Source organism: Nannospalax galili, unplaced genomic scaffold, assembly GCF_000622305.1.
Source record: "Nannospalax galili isolate Female #2095 unplaced genomic scaffold, S.galili_v1.0 scaffold571, whole genome shotgun sequence".
NCBI lineage: Eukaryota > Metazoa > Chordata > Mammalia > Rodentia > Spalacidae > Nannospalax > Nannospalax galili.
The window spans coordinates 1,552,221-1,569,064 of NW_008330297.1; the positions used below are offsets into that span (position 1 = coordinate 1,552,221).

General features: G+C 41.3%; 1 protein-coding gene across 2 annotated transcripts; it reads right to left on the bottom strand.

Moving 5' to 3' along the window:
* Positions 1–1,856: 1,856 nt before the first annotated feature.
* On the bottom strand, positions 1,857–16,630 carry Ostc (oligosaccharyltransferase complex non-catalytic subunit). 2 transcript variants are annotated; one of them, XM_008843566.2, is made up of 4 exons: positions 16,432–16,630; positions 12,976–13,069; positions 10,553–10,750; positions 1,857–2,178 (listed from the first exon to the last, which is right to left on the bottom strand). In XM_008843566.2, the coding sequence occupies exons 1-4, from the start codon at positions 16,568–16,570 to the stop codon at positions 2,160–2,162; spliced, it is 450 nt and encodes a 149-aa protein (XP_008841788.1). In that variant the 5' UTR covers positions 16,571–16,630; the 3' UTR covers positions 1,857–2,159. The 2 variants fall into 2 exon arrangements, with proteins under 2 accessions (XP_008841788.1, XP_008841798.1); XM_008843576.3 differs by lacking the exon at positions 10,553–10,750 and having other exon boundaries at positions 16,432–16,612.
* Between the last annotated feature and the right edge of the window lie 214 nt (positions 16,631–16,844).

The window sequence follows — 16,844 nt, forward strand, 5'->3', positions numbered from 1 at the left end:
TCTCTCGCCTCCATAGGTAGTTGCACTCACATGCACATACCCAGACACACATACAAATAAATAAAGGAGAAAGCTAGTTGAGTTGCAGGATGTACCTACCACTCTGCTATGACTGTGACGTGACCAGCTGTTTCAAGTTCCTGCTGCCCTGACTTCCCGGTCATGGACTGCACCTTTGAACTGTGAGCCAGAATAAACTTTTTCCTTTAAGTCACTTTTGTGAATTTCATCAGAGCAGCAGAAGAAAAAGTCATTCATAAACGTGTTGCTCAAGTCTCCCTTGAAGATTTGCTGTAGTGTGCTTGGTAACCTCAGTTGCTAGCTTTATGGGATTCACCCTAATTTTCCAAACTGCTACTCCTAAGGCAGCCTTCGGTCAATGACACCACAATACGGCGAACCAGGGCTGGAGCCACTTCTGTCTACCATACTGCCCTGACAGGCAAGCTTTGCTAGGGAGCTCCCCATGGGGCACGGGCACCAGTGATGGCTTCCGATCTGCCTGCTGGCTTCCAAATTTCACTGCTTTCCTCTTCTTTCAGAGTAGTTACGCTGAATGCTCCACAAAACCATTTGACACTTGTCGGCATCCTCTCCTAGGAGAGCCTCAAGTGACAAATCAAAGACGAGTCTGTCTCTAATCCAGTATGTAAACTTATTCTACCACTCACCTGTTTCATGTTTGGGGGCTTTCCAGCTGTGTTGTTTCATGCCCCTGAAATACTTTATGCCAGGAATGGTCATATTCTTTATTCACATAAACATTCATCTTTACCAACAAAATATTTTCTATAATTACACACTTTAACATATTATTGACTTAAATATATTTCATTGGGCAGATATGATTACCGCCCCCAAAAGCTAGTTTTAAAACATACCAACCCTTGATGTAGCACCATCTAGTGGTTTGTAGCAAGAACTGTTAACGACTCCACCACCGTGAGGAAAAGTAGACATTCTTGAATTTTATCAGTTTAGGGTTTTAAATTTAAAATATGATCAAAGGATAAATAAAAACTACAATTAATACTGAACCAAGCCTTTGAAGTCTGAGGTCATTTCCCTCCTTCGGAGCACAGCCATCCCTTTTCTCTGTGACTCTCATTAACTGTTTTACTTTCCTGCTGCAGCTATGAGAATCTGACAGCTTTAGCATTCTGATCTGCTGTATCCAATGGAAGCTCGACCAGGCCGGAGCCTTTATTCATCTCATTCATCCTGTGCTGCTGAGCATAAAGAGCTAGTCAAAGCTTTCGGAATAAATGAGTGAATTTTTACTGACGCAGTTATAATACGATCCCCCATTAACCTGGAAGGGAAAGGGGACTCAGCTGAAAACCTTACTGTAAAATTATAGGTCTTAGGATAAGAACGAATTGAGCCACAGGAGAAGTGAAGGCCATAGCCTGTCAAAGAATGGAAAGGACTGGCCCAGAGATGTGTCCAAAACATACAACATAATTATGCAACTATGCAGGGTATCGATAGGGACAGGGGACTGCTCCGTTGCGAAGCAACCTAACCAAGGTAGTTAAGTTCTCTGGCTACCAACATACCTAAGAATGCCACAAGATGGCACTTCGTAGTTTATAAACCCAAAAGGTTAATTACCACTCAGCAAAAATGATAGACATAAAAGATGTTAAATTAGAAAATTACTTATTTCTGCTCTTTTTTGCATGTCGTGCTGTCCAGGGAAGTCTTGCATGTGAACCTGAAACAGCACCGCACACACCATTAAACGGCAAAGCACCGCTGGACGCACTGACCAGCTGTCCAGATTTCTCAGCTCTCAGGATCTTCCTGATTACATTAAATTTCTGAGAATCAGAAATGTCATATCCAAAAATCGATAAGGGGGTTGTAAAAAATAATCACTTTATTCAATATCATAGTTTTAGAAGTGGAGTATATTCTTTAAGAAAAAAAAACAAGAAATGCCACTTAACATCCTTGGTACAACAGAGCAGGTCAGCAGGAAAAACACTGTGATGGACCGTCTGGCGGCACAGAGCTCCGGCGGCTGCAGTGCCAGGCCGGCACCCGCTGCTTCTTCACTGCTGCTCTTGTTTCCACATTGCACCGGGGATTGGTTCTGCCTTTAAAGCCTCATGAACAGGAGCAAATCCAGCATCCACTGTTCTTCTCAGAAGGCACTAACCCATCAGATAGCCCCTGCAGAAATAAAATTTATAGACACAAAGAGTAAACCGGAAGCAGCAATTCAAAGTGCTCACACCTATGAATCAAATGGCAACCCTAAAATATAGCTGCTCCTCCTCACTTTTGCCCTTGGTTCATATCCTGCTCCCCTTACCCCAATAAAGAATTAGCCTCCTTCCTCTCAAAGTACAAACTTACAAAGCGATATACTAACTAGCACAGAATTAGACATTAAGAACCAGAAAAATAAAAATACTACATAAAGGCTAAAGTTTATAGTCAGAGAATCCTTTGGAACTCAAAATTACAACAAAATTAAACTTTGAGTGGAAACTGGTTTGGATTCCAAAAACCCTAACCATCACTAGAGGTGGCAGTGAGGGACTGGATGCCGAGCCTCGGAGCCCTCTGCAAAGTGCAGAGGTGCCTGCCCTGCACTCTGTGCACCTGGGAGGTGGCAGAGAGCAGTCACAGACTTCAGCGCTGCTCACAGAGGTCAACTTTCAAGCCAATCAGGCAAGAAAGAGTTCCTTTTATTCAATGTGTAAGTTGGGCCCTAAAATCTTCCTTAAAGAACCAAGTACAGTATAAATGTTCCAACTTTTCTCATTTGCAATAAATATTTGAGATCTAATATTAAGAAATAATTTTCAGGATCAGGACAAAATAAAATCTGAAAAATTATGTAGTACTATCCGAACTACTAAATGATCTATTACATGCTATTCTCACTAGCATGCCTTCAGAACTTACTCCCTGGACCTGCTCCTATCACTCACTGGGTAAGGCTGGCCAACAGGCTTATCTATGAGAATGCTCTCATACAGCAACGTCACTCCTGTAATAAGCTGCAACTATCAAGAATGCCAAGTGTTTTCACCTGTAAAGTAAGAATTATAAACACCTTTCTCTCACTGAGGCCTACTACAATGGCTGGCACACAACAAACATTTAAGAATTTGACTCTCAGGCTGGAGAGATGGCTCAGGGGTTAAGAGCACTAACTGCTCTTGCAGAGGATCTGGGTTCTATTCCCAGCACCACATGGTGGCTAACAACCATCCGTAACTCCAGTTCCAGGGGATTCGATGTCCTCTTCTGACCTCTTTGGGCACTGCACAACACAGGTGTACTTACGTACATGCAGGCGATACACTCATACATAGAAAATAAAAATAATATATTTTTTACAAAAAGATTTACTCTCCTCCCTCCCAACTTCTGGACTTATGCTGACTCTCTAGATCTATGAGAGCTAATGCAGCCAATCTGGACTTAGCACTCTCCTGCAGTAGCAGACCAGTCATCTACTTTGAGAACTGCCATTTAACATAACACCTTTACAACAACTCTGTTCAACCCAGCACATCTTACCTTTCCCACCCTCACCCAAACTAAATAAAATAGTAAAAGGGCCCTATGAGTATATACATTGACATGGAAGACACCACATAAGTTTGCTACTATAATGTCTGATGTTTACAAATAAACAAAAGGGTAAACTGAGAGCTCCAAAAGATGCTTGCTGCCAAGCATAATGACCCGAGTTTGATCCCATGAACCTACATAGTCGAAGGAGAGAACCAACTACCTCAAGCTGTACTCTGGCCTCCACATATGTACCAGGACACATGCCCCTCCCCCAACACAGACAATAAATAAATAATAAATAAATGCAATTTAAAACTATAGTCAGAAGCCACCATGAAAGACCTTTACTTAACTTTGATTTTTAAGGTAGCCACTTGTTCAATAATCACTAAGCCCCTCTATATATTAAGGCAGGCACGGTGCTAAGGTAGCACCAGCACCAAAGTCTCTCCTTGCAATAATCCTAAAATCCTGTATGGCAAGTGCTTACTTACCATGTGAAGCTTTGGGTTCTAACACCAGAAATGCCCCCCAAAAGTATATAAAATAACCAAATAAGAGTTATTTTGATTTAAAATTTTTAGTGTGTGTATGTGTGTGTGCATGTGCATATATGTCACAGTACACTTGTGGAGGTAATAGGACACCTTATGGGAGTCGGCTCTCTCCTTCCACAGACTGGGTCCCAGAGAACAAACTCAGTTCATGAGCTCTGCTGAGCCATCCTGCCAGGCCCCCTCCTCTTGTACAGCTAGGAGGCTGTATGGAACAGTATGGAACAGTTAAGTGGTCAAAACCGCTGGGCCAGAAAAGAATGACCAGCACTAATAAGATACAAGTCTCCTCAACCCTGCTCCAGGAGTCCCAGAAACAAACTTTTCTCTTTTAGAAACAGTAATGGCTTACTTCTTCCTTTTTGAAATTGGAGGCTGTATGGAACTGTATGGAACAGTTAAGTGGTCAAAACCGCTGGGCCAGAAAAGAATGACCAGCACTAATAAGATACAAGTCTCCTCAACCCTGCTCCAGGAGTCCCAGAAACAAACTTTTCTCTTTTAGAAACAGTAATGGCTTACTTCTTCCTTTTTGAAATTGGAAGAAAACCCAACTGGAAACAACTTTAAGGATTAACTTTCCAGTGAAAAACATATTAGGTTTACTAGCCTATAAGATGCTTTCTCACTTACTCTCAATGGTCTCTAAGTGCTACTGCCTTCACTAAACAGATCTAGAACCTGAGACGAATTCACAGAAGTAACCCCAAGTCTGACAGCCAGTAGGCATAAGCCCACAGCTGGACACCAGCTCTTCCTCACTCCTCTCCTCCACCGTCCCCAGCAGCTGTGCACCTGCTTTATTTCACTGTTCTCCCCCTGCCCCCCTCTCATTTGCGAAAAAAAGAAAAGAATCATGGATTCAAGATGTTACTCACTGAAAGAAACCACACATACCAGACTCTATGGCCTTAATTTTTTGGAATACAGCTCCAATTGTGGAAGCTAATGAAACAGAGTCTAAACACCTGCAAGGATGGTCGCAGAACACCAAGGTTTCTCTGGGCCAGGGCCCGAAGGGTGTGGGGAGAGAAGGACGGAGAGTATGGTTAATGAGTACAGGCCTCAGCTGCACAGGGTAACTTCTAATGTTCCACAGTACAGGATAACTATGGTTGAATATTATTTAATGAACAATGCAAAATTGCCAGTAGAATTTGGAGTGTTCCTAACATGAAGAAATAACATTTGTCCCAAGAAATAGATATACCAGTTACTGTGACCTGATAACTACAAATGCATATATACTGAAATGTCACTAGACTATTAAATATGTACAAATACTGTGTCCACAGTAAAATGTTTAGTATTCCTCCAATCAGAATAATCGGCAAACCTAAGAAAAGAGGAAAGAGATGAAAGAGAAGTGACAGGCTACACTGAAGTCATAAACTGAGTAGTACTAGTCTAAGTATAAATGTAAAATCACCCTAAGACACAAAGGCAAAATTCTTAATGCTCAGTGTCCAGAAAATGGGTAGAAGCCAGCTACGGAGCGGGTGCTAGCAGTCTAAGCTACTTAGGCGGATCACCCAAGCTCATGAGCTCAAAACCAACTTGGGCGACACAGAGACTGCAGTTCAGACATGAAAAAATAGGTATCTGATGAATACAAATGTTTATGGTGATAATAATAAAATATAAACACCTGAGAAAGGATTAAAAAGGACAGAATCTCGTGTAGCCCAGGCAGGCCTCAAACTTGCTATGTAGCTGAGGCTGGTCTTGAACTTCTTGTCCTCCTGCCTCCATCTCCCAAGTACTGGGATTCCAGGTGTGCAACAATACACCTGGCTTAGAAACAAGATGTCTCAACACTTGTAAAGTTTAGTTACATGGAAAAAAAAAATCTCTTATGTGCTTCATGTCATGTCTTAAATAGTATCAATTCACTTCTATATTCTTATTTTTTCATTTCCTACATCCCTTTAAGAGAACATCTGTTCTGTTAAACTGCTGCTGTGATTTTAGGATTTATTCAGGAGGTCCCAGGTTTTTCTTACCATGTTAGAAAAACTTGAGTACCGATTTCAAGAATGGCCATTTTTGAGGCTGGGCATAGTGGTGCATACCTTTAATCCCACCAGCACTTGGGAGGCCGATCTCTGTGAGTTCAAGGCCAGCTTACATAGTGAGTTCCAAGACAGCTGGGGCTACAGGGAGATCCTGTCTCAAAAAGACCAAAACACAGTTATTTTATTATTTTTTGTGTGTGAGCGTTTTGCCTGCATGTATTTAAGTGCACCTGTGTCATGCAATGCCAGTGGACGTCAGAAGTGGGTGCTGGATCTCCTGGAACTGGAGTTATAGATGGTTGTTAGCTGCCAGGTGGATGCTGGGAATTGAACCCAGGTCCTCTGTAAGAGCAGCCAGTGCTGTTAACTGCTCAGCCATCTCTCCAGCCCTTTAAATGCGATTTTTGTTCTCAATTATATAACAGTACTACTTAGAACGGTTGTATATACAGCTTTATAACAGACATGTGTAAATGCAGAAACCTGTAAATACATCTGCAACCAAGTACTAGCCTGAGCTAGGCCACTGCACTACAACATGCCATGTAGTTTCTTTCTCTTCTTTTCTCTTTTTAATGATTCTATGAGGGGATACAGCTCAGTGGGAGAGCACTTGCCTAGCATGTACAAGGCCTGACTTCAATCCCCAGAACGGCTTGAGTAAATAGACATTTTCAAAAGAAGCAGCCACTGGTGGATTTCCTATGCTGCAGTGGATGGCCCACACCCATAAACATACGGGCGGCACTACCTGGACTTTGTGGAGTATCAAAAACCAGTATGAATTTTGGAGGGAATTGTTGGGGAGGACTTGGGAGGAGCTGGAAGGAGAAACAGTGAGCAGATATAATCATGTTTCCCTATATACATGTACGAAATTCCCAAAAATAAAAAATTTAGTTGAAAAATATTAAAATTCTGCCTAATATTAGAAGCTAAAGGCATGAACTCTTTTTTATCGATAACCCAGGTATAAATCTGCACGCAGATCTTCTACTCAGGGTCCAAACATCATTTCTTTCTTCAGGTCTATATACATTTATAATTCCAGAGAACTTCCTTGCCGGTGATAGGAGCTACAACCATCCTATGTGCAATCTGCTGACCTCATGCACCATCTGTGCAGGGCCTGAAAATACTCCAGAAAAGTTAACAGATTTCTTTCCCTTCTCATTGGAAGTTGTCCATGGTTTCTTCCACTCTACATCTCGGCAGACATCTCAGCTAATTATGAGAATCAAAGAGAGAAACTACTGGCTAGGCATGGTGGCACATGCCTTTAGTCCCAGCACAGAGGAGGCAGATCTCTGTGAGCCACCCTGGTCTCCATAATGAGTCTCCAGGCCAGTTGTGGCTACAAGGGAGACCCTGTCTCAAAAAGACCAAAAAAAAAAAAAAATTGAAAGACAAATTCCTTCCTCTTGAAAATGCAAATCTTAAAATCAATTTTGAGACAAGTTACAGGAAGCAGTGATTTCCTATTTAGACCTCTGTCGTGCTTGGTGAGATCTAAAGACACTTGCTACTGAACCCCAGAGTCCTACCCTATTTCCCTACCCTCAAACTTGAATTTAGCCAACAGTCTTGCACACTGACTTTTTTAACAGGGACAGGAAGGCAATGTTTATATATATAAACATTACATAAATGTGAAGATGGACAAAATCCAGAGAATTAAACACTTCCTAAAGTTGTTTGTTTTTTGTGAGCAACAGGCAGCACGCTGTGCCACCTGAAGTGAAATGCTCAAAGTAAAAACTAACCTCTGTTCTTATTTGGCACACATTCCTGGGACAGACTTAACTACAAGGAAGAATGAGGACATCAGAAAGGGTGAGACCAGCAAAGGTTCTGTGTGCGCTATGCCTGGAAAGTTTCCCTGCTTTCAGGAGGGTTTTTTTCTTTCTTGAGTGAGGGGCCATTATGTCTTGAGACAGTCTCCCTATGTAGCTATGGCTGGCCTAGAACTCACTATATAGATCAGGCAGGCCTTGAATTCCAATTCTAATTAGATCTGCCTTAGTAGTGCCATCAGATGTGCGCCACCAGGCCTGCTCAGGTGTTGCTTTTTAAAAAAATATTTTATTATTTTTATTTTATGTATATGAGATATTGCCTACGTGTGTGTAAGTGCACCTGTGCCATGCAATGCCTGCGGAGGTCAGAAGAGGGTGTCGAATCCCCTGGAACTAGTTGTCAGCCACCATGTGGGTGCTGGGAACTGAACCCAAGTTCTCTGCAAGAGCAGCTAGTGTTATTAACTACTGAGCCACCTCTCCAGATGCAGGTGTTACCTTTTAATAGTCTCTTTATCCTCTCTGACGGCCACTGTTCCTGATCTGCTATGGAAAAGTCCAATCTCTGGTATAAGAGTATACTTTACCAGGTGAATCACCTCCAAAAGGGCAGAGAAAAGAACTAAACGAAGTTACTGTACCTAAGTCTTCATATAAGTTGGCCAGTGGTCAGAAGTATCTCCTCAGACAAAAGTGAGTCAGGTAGGAGCCTGCGAGGGCTACACGGCCACAGAAAAGTTCAGCAAAGAACCCCATGTGAGCTCCTCCCATTCCACCAAGGTTAAGTCAGGAATGTAACTATAGGATAAGTAGCCTGACTACCCCAAGAATGTTCAAGGCCGAAGACAGAGTAAGCCATATGACAAGTGAACTTGTAAAATTCAAGCATGCTAAAATATCAGTGTGGCTGATATCTGATGCTTAATACAGATCCTAAAAAACAACTGAAGTACTGAGTTCCTGTGGCTCCTAACGCATCCCAGGTGAAATCGGAATTATGAGAACATCAGCAGACTTACCTAAATTTCAAATTAATGAGCTCAGATGGAATTATATATTTCCACAAAAACAATTTATCTTTCTTCTAAAAAATATTCTAAATTGCCAGGCATGGTGGCGCATACCTTTAATCCCAGCACTCAGGAGGCAGAGGCAGGTGAATCTCTGTGAGTTTGAGGCCAGCCTGGTCTACATAGTAAGTTCCAGGACAGTTGGAGCTATAGGGAGACCTTGTCTCAAAAAGACCAAAAAAAAAATTTTTTAATTTTCTTTAAATCAATACTACCCTTTAATTTAATTTTCTTTAAATCAATCTAACCCTTTCCCAACCATTTTTTATTATTTTATTTTTATTATTTTTATTTTATGTGTATGAGCATATTGCCTGCATGTACGCAAGTGCACCCGTGTCATACAAGGGCCCCAGAGGTCAGAAGAAGGCATCGGATACCCTAGAACTGGAGTTACGGACAGTTGCTAGTCGCTATGTGGGCGTTGGGAACCAAACCCATAACCAAGAGCAGCCAGGGCTCTTCACTGCTAAGCCATCTCTCCAGCCCTTCCCCATCTTCTTATGGGACAATACTTTTCTCCCATCTAAGGTTTAACGGGTTTTCGTCATGGAGGCTGAACATCCTTATCCAAAAGTTTTGGGACCAGAAGTGTTAGATTTTTTTTTTTTTTTCCTTTTTAGGTGTATGTGGAGTATTTATGTTTATGTGTGTGTGTGTGCACATTTATGTGCAAGTGTACATATGGGTACATGTGCAGGCAGAGTTCAGAATGAGACAGGCCTCTTACTGAACATGGACCTCACAGACTCAGAAAGGCTGGCTGGCCAGTGAGCTCCGGGAATCCACCTATCTCTGCTCTCTAGCATGGGATCACAGAGGTACATATTCATTCCCACCTTTTCACATGGGTGGAAATGTAAGCTCAGGTCCTCAGAGCCATCTCCCCAGCTGAGAGTTCAGATCTTTTAGTATTTGCATATGTAATGAGGTATCTTAGGGATAAGAACCCAAATATAAATATAGAATTCATTTATGGGGAGCTGGGGATAAACCCCGGCTCAAGTACCTGCCTAGCAAGCACAATGCTCCTAGGTTCAACCTCCAGCACCGCAAAAAACCTCAACCCAACTCAAACCAAAAAATCATTTATGATATATGTATCATCCATGTAGCCGAAAGGAACTTTATATGATATTAAATTCTGTACACGAAACAAAAGTTTTATGGTGTGGAATTTTCCACTGTGGCATCTTGTTGGCCATCAAAAGCTTTGGATTTTTGGGTTAGGAATGAGCAAGCCTACACCAACATTGAAAGAGCAGCAGCAGTTTATGGCCGGAAAATCTTCCTTATTATTACTGGAATTACATATTAACTGAAAGACATTTTAGAGAAAAAATAATCATCTCCACTCAGTGATGCTGAGGCAAAACAACTAAATTTCCTCGTTTAGTAAAAGCCAAGATGTACTGATCTCAATTGTTACTGACTATAACTATAATCTGAGGCAAATCACAATTTCTTTAGTTCTTGGATTTTTTCACATTTAAGTGTTAAATTAAACCTCCTGTGATTTATGTTGTCTAAGTTATTACACCAATTTGTAAACTGCTTAGTATACAAAGTATCTTACTTACGGCAATTTCATTCTCATAAACACTCTAGCCATGAAGAAACTCAACAGGACGCAGACAAATCCAATGAACAGAAGAAGAAACCTATTGAGTTTTGGAATATTTGGTGCATTGGATCGGTCCAGAATTATGAAACCTAAACCTCCCATTGTAAACAGAAAGCTAGATGCAAGTCCTTCCATAATATATTGTCCATTTACTCTGAAAAAGAAAAGACCACAGCAAAACAAATGAGTATTTGTTTAAAAAAAAAAAAATGCAATTTATCCCCTTTAGGTTGAAATTCCTATTTCTATTTCATGCTAAAATACTTTTGTGCTAACATTTTAGTTTTGTCCTTACAACTATTTACCAAACCTTTAGATATGCACTTGCTTATTCGTTTATTTGGGAGCAATGATTGAGAAGTATATTACACATCAAGTACTGCTCTAGTTCTAGGTATTCAGCAATGAATGAAGCAGATAAAGACCTTTGTCTTGGCTGGGACCCAGCTCAGTGGTAGAGTGCTTGCCTAGAACTCCCAAGTCTTAATCCTTAGCGCCGCAAAAAAAAAAAAAAATTAACTTGACCACGTAGCTTGTGGTAAAAAATGTTTCAAAATATCAACTAGCAACACTATCTGTAAAATCAACACTCATTTTAATTATTTGAAAAGTTGAATAACATGAATATATGAAAATTCTTTACACAAAACTTTAGCTTTGAAAAGTTATGCTATTTAAATTTCTATCAATTTCAAACTAAGTAGGAACTATTTATGCTTCTTGAAGTCATAATGATTAGTAAGCTTTTCATTTCAAAGGAAAATATCTTTAAAGCATGAATTCTTAATTAAGGCCCTCTGATCCCAACAACGTCTCTAGGAAGAAACTGTAACCCTTACATGCAAATCTGTATATAAGCTTCAAGCATATTTTTCTTTTTTAAATTATATTTTTATTTATTTGTCTTATATGCTTGTGTTTGTGTATGGGCATGCATGTCAGTGTGCATGTGAAGGTCAGAGTTCATGTGAGAGTTCTTCCCTTCCACCACATGGGTCCTGAGGACTGAACTCAGGTTTTCAGGCCTGACATCAAGTGCCTTTACCTGTCAGCCTATATCAGACTTTTCTAGGAATATAGTTTTCTTGAATTCTCTGAGAAAGTAAATTTCTCTATGTGGTGGTTTGAATAAGAATGTCCCCCACAGGCTCCAAGTATTTGGACATTTTGTCCCCAGTTGGTGGCGCTGTTCAGGGAGACTTAGGAAGCTGGAGGCAGCTGCCTTGGAGAGTTCTTAAGCCTTGTGGGATTTCCAGTTGCTCCCATTTCCTGTGCCTGCTTCAACATGTGAGTGCTCTGCTTTCTCCTCCAGCCATCCTGTCACTATCCCTCCCCACCATGGCAGACTCTGATCCCTCTGGAACCTTAAGCTCAAATAAACTCTTCCTTTTATAAGTTCCCTTGGTCATGGTGTTTTATCACAGCAACAGAAAAGTAATGAATACACTCTATTAAGAAATAGTTGCAGGCCGGGCCTGGTGGTACACACCTTTAATCCCAGCACACAGGAGGCAGAGGCAGGTGGATCTCTGTGAGTTTGAGGCCAGCCTGATCTACAAAGTGAGTTCCAAGCCAGCTGGGGCTACAGGGAATCTCTGTCTCAAAAAGACAAAAAAAAGAAATAGTTGTGGGGCTGGAAAAATGGCCCAGCAGTTAAGAGCACTGGTTGCTCTAGAAAAGGACTCGGGTTTAATTCCCAGCACCCACATGGCAACTAACAACCGTCTGTAACTCCAGTTCCAGGAGAATTATAGACCTCTGCAGGCATTGCACAACATAGGTGCACTCATATATACACAAGCAATACACTCACACACATTAAAAACGAATAATAAATTAGGGGCTGGAGAGATGGCTCAGCAGTTAAGAACACTGACTCTTCTTGCAGAAGACCCAGGTTCAAATCCCAGCACCCACATGGCAGCTAACAACTATTCGTAACTCCAGTTCCAGGGAGTCTGACACTTTCTTCTGACCTCTGCAGGCACTGCACAACACAGGTGCATTTAAATCATGCAGGCAATACACTCATACACATAAAATAAAAATAAAATATTAAAAAAAAATAGCTACAGATAATCAATAAATTAGGAGCACCTGTTGGTTACGGAGTGGTACTTATAGGGTAACACTGATAATATATATATATGGACATGACTAATTCCAATAAACCTTTTTTGAGACAGGGTCTCACTACTGGCCTTAAGCTCACTATATAGCCCAGACTGGCCTAAAACTGAAGATCCTCCTGCCTCCACCTCCCTCCCAAGTGCTGGAGTAAAAAGCAAGCACCACCATGCTCTGCTGTGTACCTTTAAATAATCAACCAGGCATGCCCCAACTACCTTTCCAATCTCCAAATCCTTCTTGGTATCTTACCTGTAAGCCAAGAACGCTACTGGTCTCTGATGCCCATGTTCATCAGTCATAGAGCCAACACTTGGAGGCTCAACAATAACATCATAGATTATTCCTAAATGAAAGAAGAATCCAGATTAGGTTTTTGTTTTAAAAATAAAATTCACAGGGCTGGAGAGATGGCTCAGTGGTTAAGAGCACTGACTGCTCTTACAGAGGACCCAGGTTTGATTCCTAGCACCCACATGGTAGTTGTAACTCCAGTTCTAGGGGATCCAACACCTCCTGACCTCTGAGGGCACTGCACAACATGGGAGCACCTACTTACATGCAGGCAATGCACTCATATATATAAAATAAAAATAATAAATAAAAAGAAAAAAGACTCATTTTCACTGCCACTAACCATTTATTTACATTTAAATAGTACTGCTTTGATCTATTATTATAATCAAATCAGATCCAGCTACTCTTCTAAGCTTTGGATAAGCCATTTGGATATTCTATGTTTTAGAAAGACTTCTAAAACAATATTATCTCCCAACACACCAGAGGCAGAGGCAGACAGATCTCTGTGAGTTTGAGCCCAGCCTGGTCTACATAGTGAGTTTCACTCATGTCAGCCAAAGCTACATTTTTAAGACCCTGTCTCAAAAAAAGGGGAGAAAAAAAGGTTTAAAAGAGGTATCAACTTCATAAAGAAAATTTACTAATTCTAATACTCTAAAATAACTCCATAATAAGGGAGATAATTATTATATTATTATTATTAAAGATCTATTTTAGCACACAAAATTATGCCCCCAACTCCTTGGATTTATTCCCACAAACTGAGGAAATTATCTTGCTTAAATGTAAAACTTTTTCTTTTTTGGTTGGTTGAGACAGGGTCTCTGTAACTAAGGTTGGTATGGAACTCACCATGTAATCCAGGCTGGCCTCAACTCAAGCAATTCTCCTGCCTCAGCCTCCCAAGCATTGGGATTACAGGAGTAAGGCATCATACCAACCAACAATCCCCCATGTCACAATGTAATCATGATCATCAGTATTAATGCTATCAACATTATACCTCAACCTCCACTGTCAGCATCATCTACTCTCTTATTCTGCTGCTGTTCTTAAATAACCTCCCCTTCAGTTTCTCTTATGAAATAGCAGACCAGTCTGTCTCACCCTGACCTGACAAAACCATCACACAGAAATTCCTGTCTTTGCCCCGGCAAATCTCCACACCCTGGTACCTACATTCAAGAACCTCCTTCACTCCATCTGCATTATCAATGTGAGCTCCTTCCTATACTTACCAGGACTCTATTCCCTGATCTCTTCTCAATCCTGTCCTTTCAAGCTCTCCTTCCTACATCAGCTCTTCCTTAATGTCCTATGTCTTGCTTACTTTCTTAAAGATAAAGTCCTGGAAAGAATTAAGCAAACTAGGCCTTGGTTCATCAACTCTGTCTGATCTGGCTTCGGGCATCCTTTGTGCAAAGGCTGCCAATGACCTCCATGCAGCCAAATTCAATGGATACTTTTCAGTCATCGTCTTCCCAGCAATACTCCATCTAGTTTACCAACCTCATTTTCTTTTTAAAAAAATATTTTAAGCTTGGCGTGGTGGTGCATGCCTTTAATCCCAGCACTTGGGAGGCAGAGGTAGGCGGATCTCTGGGAGTTCAAGGCCAGCCTGGTCTACATAGTGAGTTCCAGGACAGCTAGGGCTACAGGGAGACCCTGTCTCAAAAAGACCAAAAAAAAGAAAAAAAATTTTTTTAAATGGTAAAACTGTATGTAAAGTAAGTAACTGTATTAAAGTAAGTTTCTTCATAAGTCATTATCATTAAATATTTGGTATGTATATCTGTTTATAAACAAATATATCCAGGATTTTACAATAAATTCCCAGGCAAAAACAGGTCACAAGGGTGAAATGTTTAAGAAACTCTGATCTAAGCAAACTATCTGTCCATTATTTTTTTCTTTTCTAGGACACCCTTTCCAATCATTCAAATTCATGCTTACAGGTCATTTCTTCAGAAAACACACTCTAATTGATGCTTATAACAACTTCTGTATAACAAAGAATGTGGTATTTCACATGTGTCAATTACATTTCAAGGAAGGCAAGGCCTGCTGTTCACTCTTACCCCAGCATTGATTAACAGTCACTCAGTCATCCTCGTATGTGTCAGTGATGCTGATTTTATGCACAAAGATACACACAGGTTAGAGGAGTCTCCCTTCTAGTGGTCAAATTGATTAGCTGTAAGAGTTGTGGCCCTGACCACTCAAAGGAGTCCTTTCCACTTCCACCCAGTGACTGAGGCAGAGATTCCCCTCCTGATTTACAAACACCAACCAAGGTGGCCAAAATGAAAACTTAAGTTTCCTGCAAAAGCTCTGTCGCTGAAGGAAGAGTTACAGGAAACAGACTAGTAAAAACACTTTTTCTTTTTTTAAAAAATCAAATGCATTTCAAGTTTCATTATTTCAACATACACCACTTAATGTGTTGAGCAAATATTAACGCTAATGGAACATCAGATAGTGTCTTTTCAACAAAAATTATTTTAAAAAAACTTTTTAGTATTATTTATTGCTAACGTATTCTAGATTGGGCATAAACTCAAGGTACTCTGAAGTTAACACCTGTCAGTCTTCTACCTCTTCAATTCTCACAAAATAGCAACGAAAATAAAGATAAGGCTATTGCCTTAAAAAACAAAAAAAGTGGACCCACTCTTGCGAACCTGAATTAAGTACACCACTTCCTAGAATCTAAAAGCATTCCTGAATAAATCCTGGAAGGAGCTCCAAAGGGTGATGTCTGAAAGGATGGAAGACAGACTGCCAACTCACCAAGGCCACGCCCTCTTCATTTTCCACTTGAAAGGGTCTGGTAGACAGACAACTGAGAAGAACAGGGATGCTTTCCATTTATATATTTATATGTTACATATTAATTATATATATATTTCCTTTTATTTTCTGGAATTTCAACTTACGCTTGCGAGATATATATCTTTTCACAAGCCTAAATTCCAAGCCCAAGTATTTCTCAAAAATCATGGTTTTGGAAATTTTCCTTTCTTACTTTGGTGGAGTGGACACAAAACAAACCCAGATCCTCGGATTTGACAAGAAAGAAAAACCTAAAGGTTGTCAGATCTCTTCCAGTTTCCAGGGGCCACAGATAAAGAGAAGTTTAGGGGTCCCATGCCCTCTGGATCAACCACGGAAACAGTGGTTCCGAAAACCTCCGTCAAATAACGCACAGCAAGTAATTAAAAAATAACAATCTGGGCTGGAAAAACATCTCTAACTCGAATCTCTGGACGAGGCTCGGCGAGGCCGGCCGAGGAGCCACAGGCCAGGCCTCAAGGGCCGTTGACTTGGGGGGGCACCGAGCTCAGCACGGATCTCTGGCCCGGCGTCCCGCACCGAGATCAGCACTCCCCGCCCTCCCTCCCGCGTTACCTCCGGTGATGAGGAAGTACGACACCACCACCAGCGCGTACACCGTCATGGCCGACGGCATGTGCACCCAGGGCGGCTTCTTCAGCTTCAGGTTGGGACATTCGAGCACCAAGAACGGGACCCTGTACAGAGTTTCCATGTCGGCGGCCGTAAGGCCAGAACTCGGTGCCTCAGTCCCGCGCCCGCCCTGCCCCGCCCCCGCGCATGCGCAAGAAGAAGACCGCCAGGTCCTTGAAGCTCGGAAGTAGTCGTCACACTTACTAAAGAAAAGAAACCACACTGATCGATTAAAGGGTATGATCAAATACTACATACTGCGTGATATTACTAAACTTAAGTGGGGACCAGGAGCTCGTTTTGTTACTGAGAGCCAGGCTGGTAATTCTGCACCTTCAAGGACCTGCAGGGCTCCC